Genomic DNA, 24212 nt, shown 5'->3' on the forward strand with positions numbered 1-24212 from the left:
ACCCTGGGCTTCAAGCCAGCAACCTCTGGGCTCAAGCCAGTGACCCTGGGATCATGTTGATGATCCCGTGCTCAAGCCCACAACCGTGCTCAAGCCAGATGAGCCCGCGCTCAAGTTGGCGACTTCAGGGCTTTGAACCTCGGTCCTCAGCATCCCAGATCAATGCTCTATCCACTAGGCCACCACTGGTCAGGCACAACCAAGTCTTCTTGTTTCCATCTGTGAAATGCCTACACCATCCACTTTGCTATTTCCCACTACCACAGTCCTAGCTGAGAAGTCCTTCATCCTCTACTGTCATGTGATTTGTCAACTCCTCTCTCCTCCATGCTAACCTAATCATCTCTCAGATCCTACTGATTATCAACCACATAAGCCCTTTGGGAAACAGTGAAATACGTCTTATTCTAACTGTTATTTATTTCAACACTTGGTTTTCATGGCTGTCACGGCTGAAAATATATGTCCCGAAGCAGAACTGATTCTGATGGAAGGAGTACACTCCTGTGAAATAAGTCAGGAGCCTCATTTTTCAATCCCAACCAACAATGCAATTTTTTTTCATTTCCTTAATGCTTAGTTTTTTTAGTTTTGCATGGGTTTCATTCTCTAATTACTTAGTATCTTAAAGCACAATATATATACATACTTCAGTGTGGTTCCATTTTTTTTAACTGATATATACACAACACATATGGATATACTTCAAGTGTCTTGATAATTCCAAATCATTTACAAATTCAAACCCTCCTGGCAGGTGTGACTACTTGTTGGTTGTGCGTTTTCTTTGTAAGAGGACCGACAAAGAGCTCAACCTGGGAGAAGCAGCGCTCGGCTGTGTTGTTGATTCACCAAGACATTATTAACATCATATTGAAAGAAGAACTTGTTTCAGCCACTGTCTTTTTTTAAGACTATTGTTTCATGGCAGTTTTAGGTTCACAGTAAATTGAGAAGATAGAGATGTCCCACCCACCCCTGGCTGCCACGCACGCAGAGGGTGAGCCTGCGTTGACCCATCTTCCTCACCCAGAGTTCATAGTTTACACCAGGGTGCCCTCTTGACACTACTTTTGAAGGATTAATTTAATAAAATTTCCTGTCCCTTAACTGGGACATGAAATTTATCAGGGAGGCAGCCACCAAACAACTAATCATGGAACTATTTAATGATATAGTATCGTACATCAACGAAGGAGAGCTTGAGTCTATCTGGGGCTCAGTGGAGACTGGACAAAGTCACTTAGCACAGCACCCTGAAGGATGAGGTCAAGTTGACGAGGCAGAGCAAGCAGAAGGCAGAGGAACGGCATGGGCACAAGCCTGTGGTGGGAAGGCCAGTTCCAGACAAAAGTTCGAGGTGCAAGTCCCGTGCCCTGAGCACAGAAAGCAGGAGCCGGGAGAGGACAGGTGGAAGAGTGGCAGGGTCAGACCCACAGGCCACGGACCTTGGTGAGAAAGCAGGTCTTTACCCCAAAGGGGGTGAACAGCCGGGAGAGGACAGGTGGAAGAGTGGCAGGGTCAGACCCACAGGCCACGGGCCTTGGTGAGAAAGCGGGTCTTTACCCCAAAGGGGGTGAACAGCCGGGAGAGGACAGGTGGAAGAGTGGCAGGGTCAGACCCACAGGCCACGGGCCTTGGTGAGAAAGCGGGTCTTTACCCCAAAGGGGGTGAACAGCCGGGAGAGGACAGGTGGAAGAGTGGCAGGGTCAGACCCACAGGCCACGGGCCTTGGTGAGAAAGCGGGTCTTTACCCCAAAGGGGGTGAACAGCCGGGAGAGGACAGGTGGAAGAGTGGCAGGGTCAGACCCACAGGCCACGGACCTTGGTGAGAAAGCGGGTCTTTACCCCAAAGGGGGTGAACAGCCGGGAGAGGACAGGTGGAAGAGTGGCAGGGTCAGACCCACAGGCCACGGGCCTTGGTGAGAAAGCGGGTCTTTACCCCAAAGGGGGTGAACAGCCGGGAAAGGACAGGCGGAAGAGTGGCAGGGTCAGACCCACAGGCCACGGGCCTTGGTGAGAAAGCGGGTCTTTACCCCAAAGGGGGTGAACAGCCGGGAGAGGACAGGCGGAAGAGTGGCAGGGTCAGACCCACAGGCCACGGGCCTTGGTGAGAAAGCGGGTCTTTACCCCAAAGGGGGTGAACAGCCGGGAGAGGACAGGCGGAAGAGTGGCAGGGTCAGAACCCACAGGCCACGGGGCCTTGGTAAGAAAGCGGGTCTTGACCCCAAAGGGGGTGAAGAATTATGAAAGAGGAACAATCTCATCACTTCTAGATGATCAGTACGTACTCAATTTATGAATAGTGGTGGAATGGCCACAATTTGATCAGAAGGGACTTTAGAAACTAAAGAACAATGGAAATAGTCTTGACTTTGTTCTTCCACAGGAGGAAAAAGAGATAATGGTTATAATTCTTACCTCTCCATCAAAGAAGTGATGGTTAAACATGTTATAATGGCAAAAGCTATCTTCCATATAAAACTGTGAATACCTGTAAAATAATTTATTACTGGAGTTACTTGTTCAGTGATAGCTACACATTTACATAGTTACAAACTAAAATTTAAAACTACAAAATCACACCTTTAATAAAATCAATTTCATCACTCTTTAAGTGTTCTGATATAAAGAACACTTCCCCAAAATCTCAGCCAGTAACAGTGGATGATGAATAATGAACTAAAATTATGTTCCCAAGTTTAATAAATCAGTGATAAAACTATGCAATATCACATATAAAATATACATGTTCTTGTGGACCAGAAGAACATAAACAATCAGGTTACTGGTAGATTATCATATAGTTAAGCTTGAGATAGGCTGACAATTAAAATACATGTCCCATAGTTAATAACTTTAAGAAAAATACTGAATCAATATTGCTGCTCAACAGCTATTAATTACTGTATTTTCTTCTATGATTAACAAAAATAAAGTACTTAATACAAAGTTTTTGTCTATTGAAGATTAACTTTATAAAATATGATTTTTAATATTTTAGAAAAATATGTGCATTTCATATTTTCTGAATTAGTGTCAGGAAAGAGGGATATTTGTTTACTGATTAAATCACTTCATTCTTCTAACATACTACTTTATTAAAAAATGTTTTTGTTACTTTTATTTTTTTAATTAAAATTTGTGTTTTGCAATTACAGTTGACATACACTATATCAGTTTCAGGTGTAATACCATACTACTCTAAAATACCATCAGTAATGAATGACAGTACTGCTTTGGGTGTTCACATTTTATAAATTTTTGCTGATTTACCAGGCAGAAATTCATAATAACGTTTTACATTTGCATTTATTTGATTTCTCATAAGACTGAGAGTTCTTTATTCCTTCAGTGTGTTTGTACTGTCTGTCCCGTTCTCTCCGTTTATGAATATGGGTCTTTACGTCTTTCTTGCCGATTTCTGAGTTTTTCAAGTAATATATTATAGAAATCTCATTTTTATCTCAATGGGATTTTGAACTTTGACAATTTTGTTATAAACAATTCACATAGGAAGCACATCATCCGTCTACAAAATGCATAACCTAGAGGGAAGGCTGAAAAAACCAGGGACACATCCTTCCTTCTTCAACCAGATCGTGGCCGTGGTGCTGCATGGCGTCTGCTCCTGTTCTCAGTGATTCCTGACTACCTACTCCTGGTTCACCAGCCACAGTGAGGGCTACAGTGGGTGACCCTGGCTTGTCCTCTTCCTGTTACTCTGTGGTTAGAAGCACAGGCTCTGTAGGCAGATGGTCTAGTTTCAGACTCTGAGTCTCACCTATTAGCTATTAGCTTCGTAAACTTAGGAAGTTATTGAACCTATCTGAGCCCCAGTTTCTTCATCTAAAAGTGAGAAATCCAGTAGTTTCTACCTCACAGGCCTTGGTGAGAATAAATGAGATTATGTATGTAAAGTGCATACTACAGTGCGAGCTACAAAGCATACGCGGAAATGTTCAATATCACTATTTTAATAAACACCAGCTATAACTGTGTATGTCTTAGTGTCCCTAATATTAGGGAATTATGTTTATACCCAACCAAATCTCCCCTCCTATAATCTAAACCATTTCTTCTTATTGTGTCGAGATGGAGAACAGCTGCTCACCATTTTCAGTGTGTTATCCCCTTAATATTATTTAACATACTGTTAATACATCTGTTAATTTCATAAAACAAATCTGCATTGAAGAAGTAAACAAAAGGTCTGGATAACTGAAAAATATTTAAACTATATACTGTAACAATGAACATTTCAAAAACTGCGGGACAATGTCAATTACCATTAATAAACAAATGTCTTCCTATTTAACTCAATTCCAAATAGCTAGTAATGTATGAATATCTGTTATTTAATTACTTTATATCTATCAGTACTAGTACAGCTGTGAGTCAATTATCATTTGAGAGTTTCCTTCTCTCTTACATTGCTTTGTGGAAGTAAAAAAAAAAAAAAAAATATATATATATATATATATATACACACACACAATCCCTTTTTACACATACTGCTACTACCTCTCCATTTTTCATTGCTTCACAATGACACCAGTTATTTTTCATTGTTTGTTATTTAAATTTTTTAAAATTTATTGATTTTAGAAAGAGAAAGAAGAATGGAGAGAAAAGGAGGGAGAAAGAGAGAAAAAAATCATTGATCTGTTGTTCTACCCATTTTTGCACTCATTGGTTGATTCTTGTATGTGCCCTGATGGGGGATTGAATCCACACACAACTTTGGCATATTGATATGATAATAGCCATTTTTTTTAATTGAAAAAGAAAATTTTATTTACATAAAATTCAACACAGTACAGTTGTCTAAAACTTTTGGGCAGTCGTGGTTCCAGAGAGAGAAAAAAGCCTTGATTTCAGTTCTAAGTTTCATGGAATACAAAAAAGGGAGCATAATTATTCATATTTCAAATTATGAGAAATCACTCAACATTACCCTCTTAAAATGAAATTGGCCACAAAGAATTATTCTCTCTATTGAATAAGGCAAACAAAACCAATCAGAAATGCATACACTTGAAAACTGTTCAAAAGGACATTCGTTTAATTTGGCCATTCATCCTCTTTCAACGAGCCGGTTGCTAGTGGGAGACACGCTCTGCACACAGGAAATGTAATCAAGAGCTGAATAAAATCAGCTCATGAAATGAACCCAAAAAATCCGTTTTTTTATATAACTTTATTTGGATGATAGTTTGCCAAATAGAGTTTCACATCCTTCCTGCTAAAATTAGAGCATGTAGAAACCCATCTTAGGAAATGTTAACTTCATATCTTAGACCCCTGGAAGGGATATTTATAGCACATCTACATAGACGCTGCAGTGGAGGCCGTTCTCTGCGGCCTTGGACAGACCTTCCGCAGGGCAACAACAAACCAAAGTCAGAGAGTCAAAAGCAACCAACCCCTGCCACTCCATAACGCAGAGGAATTTTTTTTCCCTGATTTAATTGTGAGAAGTCTGCACTAACCACACACTCCATCATACTATAAATACATTCAGCAGACTAAATTCATTCTCGCTGCTCCTATGTTTCAATAAACCAGCTCTCTCTAAACACCCAATGTTGACCTTTTGTAGAATTGACTCCGTAACAGAGTATGGGATCAAAGACACTAAGCTAGGATATCCTTAGTACAACACCTTGGGCTTTTGTTTGCAACACACAAACAGAGGCTTACAGACATGAAAAAAAAAGGATCAGTGTATTCCATTATAAAATAGCTTGATCCACATCCCCTGTGTCTAACTCTATCCAAGAGATTTCAACTCCAGGCTCAAGAGAGGTAAAACCATAGGCATGGCATTGAAGGCAAGAGTTAAGGGGCTATTTAAATCGTTCAAATAAAAAGTAAATTGAATCAGATGCAAAGAGTTCTGAGAATGGTTGCACAAGGACATAAATGTACTTTACTTACTTAACACTACTGAACTGTACATTTAAAATTATTAACATAGTAAGTTTTATGCTATGTGTATTTTGTCAAATTTTTTTAATAAAAAAGTAAATCAGGACAATAGCAATGAATAATACAAAACAAAATTATGAAAACAATTTACAATAACAACAAAAAGAACAAACATTTAGAAATAAATTTAACAAAGGAAACACAAGACTTACACACTGAAAAATACAAAATATAATTTAAAGGAGTTAAAGAAGACCTAAATAAACGGAAAGACTCTTATGTACATGAGTGGGAGACTTAAGATGGTGATACTCCCCAACTGATCCACAAACTTAATACAATCTCTATAAAAGTGATGGCTGGGTTTTTTTGTAGAAATTTACAAGCTGATCTTAAAACTCCTAAAATGCAGGGAGCCCGAGAGAACAGAGCTGGAAGACTTCCACTTCCTAATGTCAGAACTTACTACAAAGCAACAATGATCAAGACTGTGTGGGACTAACATAAGGATAGACACAGATTAATGGACTAGAATTTACAGTCCAGAATTAAACCCATACATTTAATCTTTAATAAGGTACCAAGGCAATTCAATGGGAGAAGAATAAACATTTCAACAAATAGTGCCAAGGCAACTAGCAAAAGAATGAAATTGGACCCGTACCTCATGCCATATATAAAAAAATAACTTAAAATAAATCAATAATCTAAATATAAGAAGAACTAAAACAAAAAGCTCTTAGAAGAAAACAGATATAAATGTTCATGACCTTGTAGTAGACAATAGTTTCTTAGGCATAATACCTAAAACAGAAGCAACTAAATCAAAAAGAAAATAATTGGACTTCATCTTTTCACTTCCACTGTGAAGAGACAACCCACAGAATGGGAGAAATTATTTGGAGCCCATATATTTGATAAGGCTCTAGTATTCAGAATGTATTAAGAACTTTTTCTTTTTGTAAAAATAAGTTTATTTAATTGATTTTATAGAGTGGAAGGGAGAGAGAAAGAGAGAGAGACAAGAGCATGGTTCCTGTATGTGCCCTGACCAGGGATTGAACCTGCAACCTCTGAGCTTCGGGATGATACTCTAACCAACTGAGCTATCCTGTGAGGGTTAAATGTTAACTAGAATTATAACAGGTATAAACAATTAAAAGGAGAAAAACAATTAAAAGGAGTAAAAAGAAACAGTAGACAGCAAACAACAATAGATACTATACTTCGTAAACCTACCGAAAATCAATATCCAATAAAAGGCTTTTAATGTTAGACTTCTTGTTGCCTGATGCTTTCAATCTGATCAGCTCATGTAACCTAAAGCAATTAGTGAAAGCAAATTTAGTAAGAAATTACAAATGCCATAGGTAATAAGTGAATAAAGCCCCCAAAAGTCAATGTTCTATTAATATTGTTAATATTTCAATGAAACACTAAAGAGAATTTTGCAGATATAACCAAAATTTCAGTTTTGCAAATATTTTTAAAAGGCAGAACTTATCTGAAACAGAGAAGTCTAAAATTATAAACAATTTTAAGAAGCAAATCAGAATGAATCCTTTATCATGTGTGGAAAATCTATAAAGATTTCCCTCAAATGGAGTACGCACTACAAACTCCTTAAGAGGGGCCATGCTTGGTAGTTCTTTGTATACTCAAAGCTTCATGCTATATCCTAGAACTTGATCATTTTTTCTTACAATTTAAATAGTGAGGCCAGCAAAACTTTTTAAAAAATCAAATAACATACCTTGGTGTTCCAACACACAGTACTCTTCGGAATGCAAGGGTAGAAAGTAGGTCTATCAAGAACTGACAGCTCCTATCGGCAAACAGATACTGGGCATTTGTCTTCTTGTTTTCCAGGGGAGAAAGGAGCTGACTGGGCCTTTTCAACTGGGTGACAGAAAGGTCACCCACCACCTCATGCTCACGATGCTTCTCCCAGTCACCTGGCAATAGCAGCTGCTGACATCTTTGACAAAACTTTCTCTGAGACAATGGCAACTCAATGAACTTCAAGTACCTTCAACAAAACATAAAAGAATATATTTTAAGTTTGTTTTTTGTTTTTTGACAGAGACAGAGAGAAAATCAGAGAGAGGGATAGACAGACAGGAAGGGAGAGAGATGAGAAGCATCAGTTCTTCGCTGTGGCACTTTAGTTGTTCATTGACTGCTTTCACACATGTGCCTTGACCAGGGACCCACAGCAGACTGAGTGACCCCTTCCTCGAGCCAGTGACCTTGGGCTCAAGCTGGTGAGCTTTGCTCAAACCAGATGAGCCCGCGCTCAAGCTGGCAACCTCGGGGTTTCGAACCTGGATCTTCTGCATCCCAGTCCGATGCTCTACCCACTGCGCCACCGCCTGGTCAGGCTCTATTTTAAGTTTGTTTTTAAAGGCAATTTATTTTTGCTAGTTTAGTATGCAAAAAGTATTATTGTTTCCTAAAGAATATTGCAAAATGAAGCAAAGGTAAGAAAAATTTGCGGAACGTTGCCTAGAATTTACGTCCAGCTGCATGCCGACGAAGTGGAAGAGAATCAGCAATTTCATAAGAATTGAGACGCTCCAATTCAGCCCCTGAATGAAGATCAATATCCATTTAAAATGTGACCTAATATATTACTCACATAGCGTAGTAGGAATGGAAACCACTATCATGTTTAAATTTATCGACAAATTCACGTGCTTTAACTTGGGCGTGTTAAACAGTCTAGCTCAGTATGACAATCATTTTAAATGAGAAATTAAGATCATTCTTCAAGTTCTTATGGCATACATAGCAAGCAAAATTACCTTCAAAAAGAAAAAAATGTTCCTACAAAGTTCCTCTATTCTTAGCAATACTGAGGCAGGCAGTTCTAAGAAGCTCATCCTCCAAACAGCAAGCTCATACTCAAAGCCTTGAAAATATATATCAAAAACCCATTTGACTTCTTTCAAGTCATCCTGATACCTGATTTCAAAGTCACCACCTTGGTCTTCCTTTTTTTTCTCTGTGATGAGTAAATAGAGAAAATAGTCATGGTTAGTGTGTTTAAAAACTGCTGACTTTGTATATGCTATGCCAGCTATGAAATCAGAGGAAGAAAACAAAAGAAAAAGAAATAAGATTATCGAGACTCATAGAGGGTCAGAAATGTCCAAATCTTAGCATGTCGAATAGGGCACTAAAGGATTCTTCTAGTTTGAGATTGAACTAAACTCTGGAACTGCACTGGAAAAACTGAACTTAATGCAGAATCAAAGTGGGTTTTAAAACTTTTTTATTTCCAAGCACAGTTTCACTTCAAAGCACCCGAGGCGGTGACAAATAGATATTCTGAATGGCTACAGCAAGAAATAAGCTTACCAGGCCGGCAATTTAAATATTTCTATTTCTATGATAACGGTTCTTTTGACAGCTTTATCTAAGACTGAAAAGAAAAGGACAGCAGTGTTAGAGGAAACTTCTATGGTAATGCAAAGAATGTCAGTAGAGAAAAGGGCCCCTAAGACATGAAACACGAGTGGAGAGAACCAGTGCACGGCGGCCACAGAAGTGCCGAGTGTACAACCGTGACCGCTCACTATTCAATGCTAAGTGTGGAAGACGTCCACGTCCAGCCAGGAGAGAGTAACAGAGACCGGATTTACTATCCTGACCCTCAAAAAAATGTTTTAACACACAAAATATATGAAACCACACTTTTAAGATATGGGGCAACTGGCAGCCCAAACAGTGAGAGACAGGAGAAGGGAACAAATGAGTGGAGCAACTGTCCCGCTTACTGGTCCCCTTTTATCCACAGTCCAAGACCCCCAGCACAGGTGCCCGAAACTGCAGACGGTCTCGGACTCTGTATATATTGTGCTTTTTCCTATATATATATACATATACATACATACATACATACATATATATATACATAAATGTGTATATATATATATATATATATACACCTATGATAACGATTAATTTCCAAGTTAGGCACAGTAAGAGATTAACAATAACTGATAATAAAATAGAACAATTATAATATAAAAAGTTGTATAAATGTGATCTCTCTTTCTCTCTAGTAGTTTTTCTGTATTTTCCATCTGATCCAATTCCTGAATCTAGACTTGTGAAATTGGCTAGAACCCCCAGTCAGTGTTGAACAGCAATGGTGAAACTGGCATCCTTGCTATGTTCCGACGTTAGGAGGAATGCACTCAATCTCTTATGGGTAGGCTATTAGCTACATTTTTCCTTAGATGCCCTTTATCAGGTTGTGAGAGTTCCGATCTATTCCGCGTTTTCTGAGAATATTTATTATGAATGAATGTTTGATCTTGGACTTGGAAGAACTCAAGTTATATATTTCTATACCCTGGGTATTTACTGAAAAGCCTGTGGGACAGGTAGAAAAGGCACCATCCAGACTAGAGCATTTTTAAAAGTCCTAGAACAGATTTCTCTAAGATGGCACCAATAGATTTTGCTACATCTGAATGTTCTGGAAGGATCCAGACCACGAGCAGCATCTTCAGCTGAATCAGTGACAAACACATAAATAAGAGTGGCTACAACAAGAAACCCAAGACTGTCATTAACTCCAAGGAAAACAAAAAGCTACGTAGGAAAGAACTTACTGTGATTTATTTTATGGTTCAGCTATGAGCAGCATTTATAGGGTTATAATAATGAGCACACTAAATTTTGAATCTAACCAAAATCATAATCTAACCATGTAAGACTAAGGTATGAAAGTGTACGTATGGATTACAGCTGTGTGGGGCAGGGGGCAGGGGGCAGGGGGCGGGAGGCAGGTGTTGGAGAGGAGAGGGCAGAGAGAAGAGGGGACGGTCAATCTTCATCTTCCGTAGGAAATAAACAGACACTTCCAGAAATGGATTAATCACGAAGGACGAGACAGGCACATTTTGTATTCTACAGATAACAAGGTGAATTCTAAAAGAATTAGCCAGAAGAGCTGACCATGGTGCCTCCTGGGAGTGTAAGACGCATGGGTAGAGACAGGCATTTCACTCTTTGTAAAACCTCACAGAACTATTTGATTCTATTGCCACATACACATTTCTTTGTTGAAATTTAATTCACATAGCACATAAACACCTTTCCAAGTGTACGACTCACTGCTCTTCCTCCCGGGAGCATGCCCACATCTTTCCCTTACCCCCTCCCTCCCCCACAGGTGTGCATCTCCTAACCTAGACTCTAAGGCCCCCAGAGGACTTGCACCAGGGGAGCAGTGGGCAGTGGCAGCTCGTCCCAGGCCAACCCTGCACCCGTCTCCAAGGCCCCTTTTCGCTGACTTCTCAGTGAGCTAGAATAGCCCCACCCAGGCTCTCTGTTGCTTTTACCGTCCTAAGCCCTTTCTTATAAAAAAAAAAAAATCAAAAAGTATATGATTCATTGATTTTTAGAACATTCATGAAGTTGTGCAACCATTGCCACAATATCATTCAGAACATTCCTGTGCCCTCAGAAAGAAACCTCGCACCTATCAGTGGTCACACCCCCAGCGCCGCGCTCCCCACCCCTAAAAGCCACGAGGATGCTCTCTCTACACAGAGATTTGCCCATTCTGGACACTCATCTCAATGGAATCATATAAGAGCCAAGCAGAAGTGTTGATTTTAAAAGCTTTTTTAATAAAAAGACTTCTATTTTAAAAATAAAGACTGCAAGAGGATGTATTTCAGCCGAATAGGAGATGAATGAAGAGCCTAGAGCCAGGGCTCTCAGTCCGTACTAAATCTATTTAACCACAGAATAAAAACAGGAACATGGGCATTATACTTACAGTGCAAAATGCAAATAGTGTAACTCAAACAAAAGCGGCAGGCAGGGTATGAGAAAGTGGCAACAGTGTACGTATACTGATTTTTGCATGTTTTAGAACCACAGGCCAAAAGTTGTCATTTGAAACTGAAAAACCAAGTAAAAGAGCTATAAGCAATACTTAAAGGCATTAAGGTTAACCCCTAAGAAGAAATAATCAACTAAAATGAGTCAGTGATTAAGAAATATACTCGGTTCATCATTTCTCATGTTTGGATGAATAAAGACTATCTAAAAAAATAAAAGGATTAAGTATGGCATAGAAAGTTACAAAGGCAGCCATTACAACAAAAATACGGAAGCGTACATGAAAACAAGAGAAGCAAAGCAAACACAGGCCACACATAGTGAAAGAGAAGTAAAAGAAGCAATAAAAACAGAAAGCATTTAGTATGTAATACAGCAACACTAAGAACAAGCCTATGTATTACATCCACTATGAAAATGGGCTAAATCCGTCCATTAAAAGAAAGCCTGTCGGACTGGACCACAAAGCAAAAATCAACCACCCTATTTCATAACTTCCAAGAAACCTCTTTCTTCACATTTCAGCAGGTACGATATTGACATGATTTATAATTGCTGTCAGCTAGCCGAAAGTCATGCCGTTGCAGGGAGTGTCCACCCTCGTGCAAACACTGTCCTAGTGCTTCACACTGTCCTCTCTTCCCAGCAGAACGGAGCACTGCTGGGACTCCAGGAGGGAGGTCACTGCCGTCACCCTGTCTCAGTCCCCAAACACAAAGTACAAAGCTAGCTCACCTGCAGTCAGGCACCACAACTGAGCAACAGAGCATGCGCTGAAAGAATGACAACAATCAAGGGCTTTACAGGAAAAAGGATAAGGAAGATTCCCAAGCAGATAAAGCTGTGCCAGGTTCTGTGATGCCAACTAAAGGCAGAGCTGCAAAACCAAGAAGAGATGAGATGAAGTCCAAGGCCCCGAGGGGCGAGTGTGACAGTTCACTCACTACAGGACTTAACGCATGAAGTTCAAGTACTTTTACAAGAAGAACACTGTTAAATGACCCTCCATTTCTGTCTTTGTGCCTTGTCAAAAGTGTCCTTCAAAAAGCTTTACTGCTTGTTTATCAACCTTCTCTTGACAAAAGATCGACTGAGATCTTATGCCTATTTCTCTCTCTTCTAAATCTCATCATAATCATTCAACTGTACCGCTTTACATTTAACATTCAACACAGGGGTTTTATTTTTTTGTTCTAATTAGACCATATTTTTAAAGTCTTAGTTTAGTTTCAATTGTACAACACAGCGGTTAGACAACCAAGTACTTTACTAAGTGTTCCCCCTGATATTTCCAGAACCCACCTATCACAGGACATAGTTATGACATCACTGACTATATTCTCTGCTGTGCTTTCCATCCCTGCGACTATTCTGTGACTACCACGACCAATCTGGAACTTCTTAATCCCTTCACCTCTTTCACCAATGGCCCAACACCTGTGCCCTCTGGCAACCAGCAGTCAGACACAAGGTTTTTTCAGTCTGGTAGCAAAAACATGAGACCATGAAGAGCTAAGGATTACTCAGTGCTCCCTCCTTATTTGTACTTAATACACAAACCCCAGAGGGAAAAAAAATTCATTCTGCTGCATGGCTCAGCATGATTCACAAATTGCAGGCTAGCATTTTGAAATGTCATTTTTATTGATCTCCATTTGATATTCCATTTGCCTTTCCTGGAGTAGACAAATTATGTTTATTTCCCTAATAGCAGACTTTGAAAATCTGAGTTTAAATGAGCGCTGAAAAGAAACATAACCAAATGAAATATCAACTAAATAAAAATATCTGAATGCACATTAATTAATGTTGATTCCAGCATTAAAATATATCTTCCCTAAGACGTCAGAGGTCACAGTAGAGGGGCCAGCATACTGCATAATAGAATAACATTTCAGAGCATAACCGGCAGCTAAAAACTACAAGGAAAGTCAAATCTCAGGCACAAAATGTGAATCTGTCAACTGAGCACAGGAACTATAAAGGATGGTCCAAAGAGTGAGATTAGAAAAACAAGTATCAAGTCCTATTCTGTGGCACCCAGAAGTCTGAGCAGCACTTCCAGTTCTGTAATCAGAATCAAGTAACAAATCAATTTATCATGCTACCGGCCATCATTCATTCTAACAATTACGAAAATAAGTTAGTCAATGAAAAGCTATTGTTACGCCATAATAACAGAGGAAAAGTTCGCTTTCTAGGATAGGTATCATGTTGAAATGCATTTTACTACTTTCAAATATAGTAGTTCTTTAATAAGATACAGTAACTTACAAATGAGTTGCATAAAGTTAAATTAGAAAGCAATTACAATCTCAAGTAATGGTACAGCATCCTTAGGCCCACTTACATGCAAGAATGAACTGCTCGTCTAAAGTTAAAGACACACTAACAACAGAGAATAGATGATGTATTAAGTGTTTGATTTTAAAAACCAAAATTTTAAATTTTTAGAAGAATGCTGATTTCAAATATTTTACACCACAGAAAACACATAAGAAAGCATCAGAGCATCAATTACAGAGTGATGCAGTGAAATCAAAGACGTTGTATTTCAGAAAGCTTATACTTCTACTCATCCTCCAAAACCTACTCAAATACCACTCCCTTAAACTGGACCGATCAGCTCTGGCACAAGTAAGATGTAGCTCTTCTGACTTTCCAGAGCACTTAGTCTTTTTCTGTGGATACATCGACATTCTTCATTGCACTGTATCATTTTTTACTATATCTCAACCTCACTACTAGCATTTTAAGTTCTTCTTGAGCACTCAACAAAGAATGAATATAGCTCTGGTCAGTCAGCTCAGTGGATAGAGTGTGGCCCAGTGTGCAGAAGTCCCATGTTCAATCCCTAGTCCGGGCACACAGGAGAAGCAAACATCTGCTTCTCTTTCTTCCCTATCCCCCTTCTCTCTCTTTTCCCCTCTCATAGCCAGTGACTCGACTGGTTCGAGCACTGGCACCAGGCACCAAGTAGAGCTTGGTTGGTCAGAGTATCAGCCCCAGGTGCTGAGAAGAGCTGGGTTGGTCAGAGGGTCAGCCTCAAGCACTGAGGATAGCTTGGTTGATTTGAGTATCGGCCCCAGATAGAAATTGCCGGGTGAATCCCAGACAGGGCACATGTAGGAGTCTGTCTCTCTATCTCCCCTCCTCTCACTTTAAAAAAAGAAGAAAAAGAAATGAATGGATAGGTGGATGGATGGATGGTAGAATGGGCAACAAAATCCAAGGTTATGGGTCATGATGACTTATAATTTTAAAAATTATTTTAAGATATGCTCTCAAGAGCCTGACCAGGCGGTGGCACAGTGGATTGGGCGTCGGACTGGGATGCCAAGGACCCAGGTTCAAGACCCCAAGGTTGCCAGCTTGAGCGCAGGCTCATCTGGTTTGAGCAAAAGCTCACCAGCTTGGACCCAAGGTCGCTGGCTCGAGCAAGGGGTTACTCAGTCTGCTGAAGGCCCGCGGCCAAGGCACATATGAGAAAGCAATCAATGAACAACTAAGGTGTTGCAACGAAAAACTGATGATTGATGCTTCTCATCTCTCTTCGTTCCTGTCTGTCTGTCCCTGTCTATCCCTCTTACTAACTCTCTCTGTATCTGTAAAAAAAAAAAAAAAAAAAAAAGATATGCTCTCAAGAATCAGCACTAGATAACAGATAAAATTATGGCTCCCAAGTCTTACTGAATCTAAACTTTTTTTTTCTCTTTTAAATAATTCCAAGTCTATAAGGTAAAAAGCCTTTATAAGCAGCCCAAACAAACAACCTTTTGAAAATTCTTTAATACTTCATATTTTGGCCAGTGTTTTTATATGCTAATAAGCATGAAATATAAACTTCAAAAATTCTTAAATATCCAAAAAATCATACTCTGGCAATATAAAGATAAGAACAGTGTTTTAGCTCCAAACTAAAGTTTTATTATGCAAGAACACAAAAGCACCTAAATTTTCTTGAATTTAATTCAAGAGTTTAATTGAATTACCAATATCCTTACATAATAACATAAGCAACATGCTTATCAGATAAAAGTGGTAAGGCGGAGTACAAAACTATGTACATGTTATGATTACAACCTTGTAAAACAAACCCTGGCACAGGAAAAAAGGCTGGAGGCAATGTAACAAAATGACAAAGGTGACGGGTGCAAAGGGAGAAACCATAAGCAATGTCTACTTTCTGCATCGTAGATACTCTATTTTATCTCATTATGATAATCTCATTATGATATATCTCGACATACCTCCTTATGTTTATCTCCTTATAGCTCTTTAAATTAAATCACTACACATTATATATATATTTTTTTATTTTTATTTATTGGTTTTAGTGAGACAGGAAAGGAGAGAGAGAGAGAGAGAGAGAGAGAGAGAGAGAGAGAGACAGGAACATCAATCTGTTCCTGTATGTGCTCTGACCAGGGATCAAACCAGCAACCTCTGTGATTCAGGATGCTGCTCTAACCAACCAAGCTATCCAGCCAGGGATACACATCATATATTAATTACCATCTGCTTTTTTGTTTTGTTTTGTTTGTTTGTTTGTTTGTATTTTTCTGAAGTTGGAAACGGGGAGGCAGTCAGAAAGACTCCAGCATGCGCCCGACCGGGATCCACCCAGCATGCCCACCAGGGGGTGATGCTCTGCCCATCTGGGGTGTTGCTCTGTTGCAACCAGAGTCATTCTAGCGCCTGGGGCAGAGGCCAAGGAGCCATCCTCAGCGCCCGGGCCATCTTTGCTCCAATGGAGCCTTTGCTGCGGGAGGGGAAGAGAGAGACAGAGAGGAAGGAGAAGGGGAGGGGTGGAGAAGCAGATGGGTGCTTCTCCTGTGTGCCCTGGCCGGGAATCAAACCCGGGACTTCCACATGCCAGGCCGACGCTCTACCACTGAGCCAACCGGCCAGGGCCAACATCTGCTTTTAAGTTTAAAAATGCCATGTTAGAATCAGAGAGGCATTAATGAATCACTGCTTATTCTAGTATTATGTAGTTACTTAACTTCTCCAAGCCTCAATTTTCTCATCCCAGTAAAACAACTCAGCAGGATTAAACAACATCTCATGCAAAACATCTAGCTTAATGCCCAACTCACAGTAATGCTCAATTTATATTACTTCCCCTTTCAACATTTTTCGTTATCAATTGAATTCCTATAAATTAAGTAGGCATCACTGATTAAGTGCTTTGGTTAAGAGACAAACCATTTATCTTAAGAAAAGCCTCCTCCATCAAAGGACTTTGAAATCTACTAAGAAGCTTAGGAAGACATTTTTAATAGATCCCAGTAATCCCTTCCACTTAACCTGGATAAGACCTCAGAATCCATCAAAACACAGCAGCCCAGGTCGCCACAGGAGTGGCCATTAGCCTACACCTATCTGTCACCAGCAAGTCAGAACAAGGGACTCTTAAGAAGCTTCTCCCAGTACACAGAGCACAAGGCCTATGACACAGGAGAGGGATGAATTACTTTCACAGGTTTGCCAGATAGTCAAATCTATGACTCAATTCTAGTTCACCCAATAAATCATGTTAACAGTGCAGATATTCAAAAACAGGTGTTTACTGCTTAAAAGAAAAAATTGGTTCATTTAATATTTTTTTAAAAAATTACAGGAAATCTTCATGGCTTCGTATTTAGCAATGAATTATTAGCTATGATACCTAATGCACAAGCAACAAAAGAAAAATTTGATAAACTGGACTTTATCAAAGTTAAAAACTTTGTGTATCAAAGGACATCATCAAGAAAGTGAAAAAACAATATAAAGAATGGAAGAAAATAGTCACAAATCATCTGATAAGAGTGAACATATAAACACACCAAGAACATATAAAGAACTCCTGTAATTCAATAACCAAAAGAAAACCCTATCAATAAGAGAAATGAACAGACATTTCTCCAAAGATAAGCAAATGGCAAAAACACATGAAAAAATGATCAACATGAGTACAGGGAAATAAAAAATTAAAACCAAATACCACTTCACAATTGTTGGGATGGCAAGAATAATAATAATAATAAAACTGAAAATATCGTATTTTTCACTTCATAAGACGCACCTGACCATAAGACACACGTAGGGTTTTTTTTTGTTGTTTTTTTTTTTTTTGTTTTTTTTTTTTTTTCCTTACCGGGAATCCTGACTCGCAGACATGATCCTTAGGAACTAGCGACACACGTAGGGTTTTAAGGAGGAAAATAAGAAAAAATATATTCTGAACCAAATGGTGTGTTAAAATATTTAATAAAATACCGTATTTTTTTCTCCATAAGATGCACGAGCATTTTCCCCTCCACTTTTGGGAGGGAAAGAGTGTGTCTTATGGAGCAAAAAATACGGTAAATGTTGACAAAGACGTGGAGAAATAAGAACCTTCATATACTGCTGGTGGGAATGTAAAATGGGGCAGCAACTGTGGAAAATAGTATGGAGGTTTCTCCAAAAACTAAAACTAGGCCTGACCAGGCGGTGGCGCAGTGGATAGAGCACTGGACTGGGATGTGGAGGACCCAGGTTCGAGACCCCAATGTTGCCAGCTTGAATGCAGGCTCACCTGGTTTCAGCAAAAAGCTCACCAGCTTGGACCCAAGGTTGCTGGCTCAAGCAAGGGGTTACTCGGTCTGCTGTAAGCCTGCGGTCAAGGCACATATGAGAAAGCAATCAATGAACAACTAAGGTGCCACAACGAAAAACTAATGATTGGTGCTTCTCACTCTCTCCATTCCTGTCTGTCGGTCCCTGTCTATCCCTCTCTCTGACTCTCTCTCTGTCTCTGAAAAAAAAAAAAACACAACTAAAAATAGTACTACCATATGAGCCAGTAACTCTGCTCCTAGGTATATATGCAACCAAACTGAAAACAGGGACTCAGATAGTTATACACCAATATGTACTGCAGCACTATTCACAATAATTAAATATATGGAAACACCCAAGTCTCCACTGATGGATGAATAAACAAAACAAAATGTGGTATATACATACAATGGGATAATATGATTCAGCTATAAAAAGGCTGGGCTTGACCTGTGGCGGCGCAGTGGATAAAGCGTCGACCTGGAACGCTGAGGTCGCCGGTTCAAAACCCTGCACTTGTCTGGTCAAGGCACATGTGGGAGTTGATGCTTCCTGCTCCTCACCCCTTTCTCTCTTTCTCTCTCTCATTTTTATTCTCTCTCCTCTCTAAAATAAATAATTTTTTAAAATAAAGGCTGAAATTCTAACACATGCTACAACATGGACGAACTTTGAAAATATTACATTACGTGAAATAAGTCAAATATAAAAAAACAAATATTGATCATTTCATTCATCTAAGATACCCAGAATAGTGAAATTCATGGAGACAAATAGTCTCCAAGATTAGAGGTTGCCAGGGACTTGGGGGAGGTAAAATGGGAGTTATTGCTTAATAGTGACAGTTTCTGTTTGGGGTGATAGTTTTAGAAATAGTCGTGATGGATGCACAAGATTGTGAATGTAATTAATGCTACTGAATTGGTAAGTTTTATGCACGTGTGTGTGTATACTTATCACAATAAAATTAATTAATTAATTAAACTTAAAAGGCACAGGTAAAACAAAACAGGAAAATTAAAAATGACAACACATCAGTACCTTTCCACACACTCCGTTCGGGATAGTGGAGGCTGACATCTTCGGTTATGAGCTTCTCGGGCAGCAAGTCTAGCTCCTGACAACTGAGAAAACAAAATCCACTTAATATACCATCAAACTTGCTACTACACTAAAGAAACCAATATCACATTCTGACATCGAGAAGCCAGAAATTCAGGCAGCTCAAAGTTGTAACCAAGCATTCATTTCGGAGGGGTGGGGTGGGGAGACCAAAATGTTACACTGGAAAAATTCTAGAGTAGTTTGAAGCAGTATCCAACCAACATAATAAAGTACTGAGATTAACTCACATGTGGTAATTAAAAGGTCTGCAGAAGCATAATACACAAGACTGTTTTCTAATAAGCCTAACAAAACTGTTAATATCCTAGTCAAAACTTTCAGAAGCTTGGGGTGGAGTCCAAGAGGATACCCAGCTCATAACTATCTAAGTGCCTTCATTAGTCATCCAACAGCTGTATAAAGAATGTTCAATGCAAATGTTCTTTAAAAAGTGTTTTTCTAAAACATTTTCTGGAATGATCATGACCTAGATTCTTTAGGGAGAAATCTGTATTTGTAAACGCAATACTAACACCTCAGAAGGTCTTACTGGGAACTAAGTCTTTGAGATAGTAGTTTTGAAGACATCAGTGATCAAAGTTCAAAGTATGAACTCCAGTTTAACAAAAACATGGTATACTCATCTTTTACAAGATTTATCTCACACATTCTCAAAAATGTCACATATATCAAAAATAAAAAATATATATCAAAAAAGTTAATATACCTTTTCATCTTCCCATTGAAAAAAATTACAATCTTTTCTATCTCTACAGGCTGAGCAGGCATAAAATCTCCGTGTTTCTTCTTTCCCTTGGCTCACTTTTACAAACAAAAGTGTGGGTCCTAGTTCCGGAGCAGGAAAAAAAAAAAAAAAACCATGTCAAACAATAGTCATCTACATCAAGTTCCGAGTTTTCAGCACCCTTAAATAAAACTTGTTTTAATTTTATGCACGATTTGTCACAACTAAATCCACTACTTTGTTTTAATAATGTACTTAAGAAATAATTTTTGCAAACCGGTCCTCTCCAGAAATGAAATGCTATTGTTAGCAGAGCTGCTGTCTACATGATGAATGACCTGGGTCCCGAGGCTAAAACAAGGCAAGCGTCCAGAGCGCTGAGCGCTTTGCCACCTGCGTCCGCTCGGTTACCCTTTCCGTGGAGATCCGAGCCTTTAGAGCCGGACACACCCTCTCTCCGCGAGTTAGAGGAAAACTGGGTCTGGTTGCTAGGGAGGAATTCATTCCATCATTCTCCCTAACATTTCTTTCTTTCTTTTTTTACTTTTACTGAACGGATAGCAAATCAACAAATGGAAGTACCCCCAAGTACTTGGCAATGGGAATTACTCAATAACACGCATGCTCTTTGCCTAGCCTCTACCTCTCTTCTTCTTCCCTAAAAAATAAAAATTAAAAATGTATGTAAATGACCGTAGAGCCCAATGGGGACTTTTTGTGACGATTTCTTAATTACGTTGAAGACCACAAGTTCCCGCGGAAGGAGCGTTTTCTAGGCATCACACACGTTTCCAGGGAGAGAGGCTGGTAAGGACCCGGGAGCCCCAGCAGCCCCTAGAAACTCGGCGAAAGCTCGCCCCTAGGCTGAGCCCACACACGGACCCACCGTGAGGGCACAGCGGGGCGGGGGTGGCGGCATCGGGGACGAGCACCACCTCCGCTCCCGCGCGCCCCTGACTGCCCGCGCTCCCCTCTGCCTCCACCGCTCCAAGCCGGTCTCTGAGCGTCGCCATCTTCCCGCCGCCGTCCCGAAAGCCTCAGCCAAAAAAAAAAAAAAAAAATGAGGCTGAGAAAGAGCGCCGCCACCACCCGCTGAGACTCGCAGCGCCCCCGCACGCCTGGGAGGACCTGCGACCGCGGGGCAAGGCCATTCCCTGAAATGCAGTCGCCGCCAGTCCTTGGCTGCCCCTAAGAAGTCCTTGATACGGAAGGGTACGACTCACAGGCAACTTGCTGGACCTGTGCAATAAGCTTACGTATTTCCTGCTGCACCCTTTAGCACCTGTAAATACCCTCCTTTCATAAGAATACAGTCAGGAGACGAGATAACACTTCGGAGCAAAGCTTTGGTCGGATTTAAGTCCAAAAGGCAGCATCACCACCAACAGCAGTTGACAAGAGAGAGCTGAAAGCCTTCGCGCTTCATGAAACCGCCCTCTTCTCAAGGTTGGTGGCACACTGTCATCTCCTACCTTCTGAACAGTGTGTACACTTACACGTTATAGTTCCGTATCCATCGGCATTTATTTATTGTAAGGAAATAAAAATATCCCTATCTGCATCTGACATGATTGGCTACATAGAAAATCCCAAGGAATCTACAAAAATAACTCTAGTTTAAACTGAGTTTAACAAGGTTGCAGGATACCAGATAAACATACAAAATTTATTGTGCTTCTATATACTAGCAAAAATCACTTGAAAGCACCAAAATTAAAAACAGAATACCACTTATAACGACTCAAATAAATGAAGTATTTAGGCTTCACCTAAATCTAACAAAATAGGCACACAGGACTTGTATCAATCTATCCAAATTAAGACATAGCTGTAGTAAACACACAGGTATGGCTGTAGATGAAATAAATAAATCTCCTTATAGTATTTAAGGAATCGATGGACCTTGTACATATTTAAACTCACACATTCACTGCTATGTTATATTAATTTAGAAATATTGCTCTTTTCCAAGCACATTTCATGCAGTGGTTTCACTCAACTCCTTGACCTGCACCTGAGCACCTGGTCTCTGGCGTAACAATTCAAGTTGTCCAGCACAAGTTATTGGCATGTCTAAATCTTTAGGATAGAGAACTTTCTGGACCCATGTCTAATGATACCTTTCTAAAAAGATTTTATTTTTTTATTTTGAGAGAGAGAAAGGAGAAAGAGAGAAAGGAGAGGTGGAGAAGCAGGCAGCATCAGCTCATAGTAGTTGCTTCTTGTATGTGCCTTGTACAAGCATGCCCAGGTTTCAAACCAGTGACCTCAGCATTTCAGGTCGATGCTCTACCCACTGTGCAAACACAGGTCAGGCTTTTCTAATGATACTTTGTGTGTGTGTGTGTGTGTGTGTGTGTGTGTGTGTGTGTGGCAGAGACAGAGAGAGAGAGAGAGGGACAGACAGACAGGAAGGGAGGGAGATGAGAAACATCAATTCTTCGTTGGGGTTCCTTAGTTGTTCATTGATTGATTTCTCGTATGTACCTTGATGGGGGGGGGGAGACTACAGCAGACTGAGTGACCCCTTGCTCGAGCCAGTGACCTTGGGCTCAAGCTGGTGAGCCTTGCTCAAACCAGATGAGCTCACACTCAAGCTGGCGACCTTGGGGTTTCAAACCTGGGTCCTCTACATCCCAGTCCAATGTTCTATCCACTGCGCCACCACCTGGTCAGGCCTGTCTAATGATACTTTGATACTTCTGAAAATTGTATCTCAAGACCTAACTACCCTTAGTCATTAACATTAGTACTTCTATTGAAAATTTTTAATTAATAAATATAGCTTTGTAATCTTTAAAAGACTTGTTTACAAAGCTTGCAGTTGAAATCATAAAATCATACCACCAAAAATAGTTACTGAATCAATATTTTCTTACTCTCTCTTAAATAATTCTGATGCTGTGAAGTGAGTTTATAAGCAACCCACACTGATAAGGATTTGCAGCCTTCACATGAAAAGTCCAACAAAGGTTGTCCAAACAAGATAAGCGAAAGAGCTCCTCTTAGTGTGAGAGATCTACAAGGTTTCAAAAATAAGGCAGCTCTCTCTTTCCTGGGGGATAATTTGAGGACAGAAACATCTCAGCCATATTCAGGCATGTATATGTAGTATATGTTGAATGTTTACTGAAGAGGTCATGAATATGAGCAATAAGTTATGCATGTTTCATTTTACTGTCTAATAATAGTTTTAGTTTGTACAGGAAACACCTTGAGCAGAGAGAGCTGAGAGACATAGGAGATTCTCAAAAGAAACCAGTGGCAGAGCTGAAAACGGGCCCCTTGAGGCTGAGCACTGAGAGAGACCCGTCACACTCACCACTAATGATCCTTAATGCCCCTAAAACAGCCTCAGCTTCAGCCACTGCCCCACCAGAGGACGTGGACAAACTGGGCAGCTTCCTACAGGCACCAGGATGTCTCACTCCGTGACTTTGTTAATAGGAGAAATGCCCTCCAACCACCCGAATCTCCTGCAGAGAAACATTCTGGTTGAAGCCAGAGGAACATTTTGTAGTGGATGCCTGACCGATTTCTCTATCTTCTGTTAGAGAACCCAGTTTTTTCTTTGGGAAGCCAAGCCTCGCCAGTTTTAGCCCATGTTTTTTAAAGGTATAAAAAATCATAGGACTGGCTTGAGAGGGGGAGGTGACTTGGGAATGGCTGCAATGGCTGAGAAAGAATCAGTAATCATTAGATTTTGTCATCTCAGTGGCATCCGTAATGTTGATTTACCATGGGTCTGAGGGGGTCAGCTCTTTGGTCTTTTCTGGGCTAGGTCGCATACTTAGTGCGGAGCTGGTCCAGGATAACACAACTCTTCTCCTTGTATCTCACATCCTCCTTGCAGTGGACTGAATGTTTGTGTCCCCCTCAAATTCACATGTTGAAATCCTTAACCTCCAAGGATGATCGTGTTAGTAAGCAGAGCTTTTGGGAGAGGTGATTAGGTCATGAGCACAGAGCCCTCATGAATAGG

General features: G+C 40.0%; 1 protein-coding gene across 1 annotated transcript in view; it reads right to left on the minus strand.

Annotated features, from left to right (window-relative positions):
- Positions 1 to 21264, minus strand: part of ZCCHC4 (zinc finger CCHC-type containing 4) — a 42929-nt gene extending 21665 nt beyond the window's left edge. Inside the window, exons 1-6 of the mRNA XM_066281174.1 lie at positions 21117 to 21264; positions 20213 to 20331; positions 19423 to 19505; positions 7685 to 7960; positions 7171 to 7251; positions 2422 to 2494 (exon numbers count right to left, since the gene is read on the minus strand). Coding sequence (XP_066137271.1) covers positions 2422 to 2494; positions 7171 to 7251; positions 7685 to 7960; positions 19423 to 19505; positions 20213 to 20331; positions 21117 to 21243 — 759 coding nt within the window. The 5' untranslated portion in view covers positions 21244 to 21264. The remainder of the gene's footprint in view (positions 1 to 2421; positions 2495 to 7170; positions 7252 to 7684; positions 7961 to 19422; positions 19506 to 20212; positions 20332 to 21116) is intronic.
- Positions 21265 to 24212: the final 2948 nt, after the last annotated feature.

Source organism: Saccopteryx bilineata, chromosome 5 (assembly GCF_036850765.1).
Source record: "Saccopteryx bilineata isolate mSacBil1 chromosome 5, mSacBil1_pri_phased_curated, whole genome shotgun sequence".
Classification (NCBI taxonomy): domain Eukaryota; kingdom Metazoa; phylum Chordata; class Mammalia; order Chiroptera; family Emballonuridae; genus Saccopteryx; species Saccopteryx bilineata.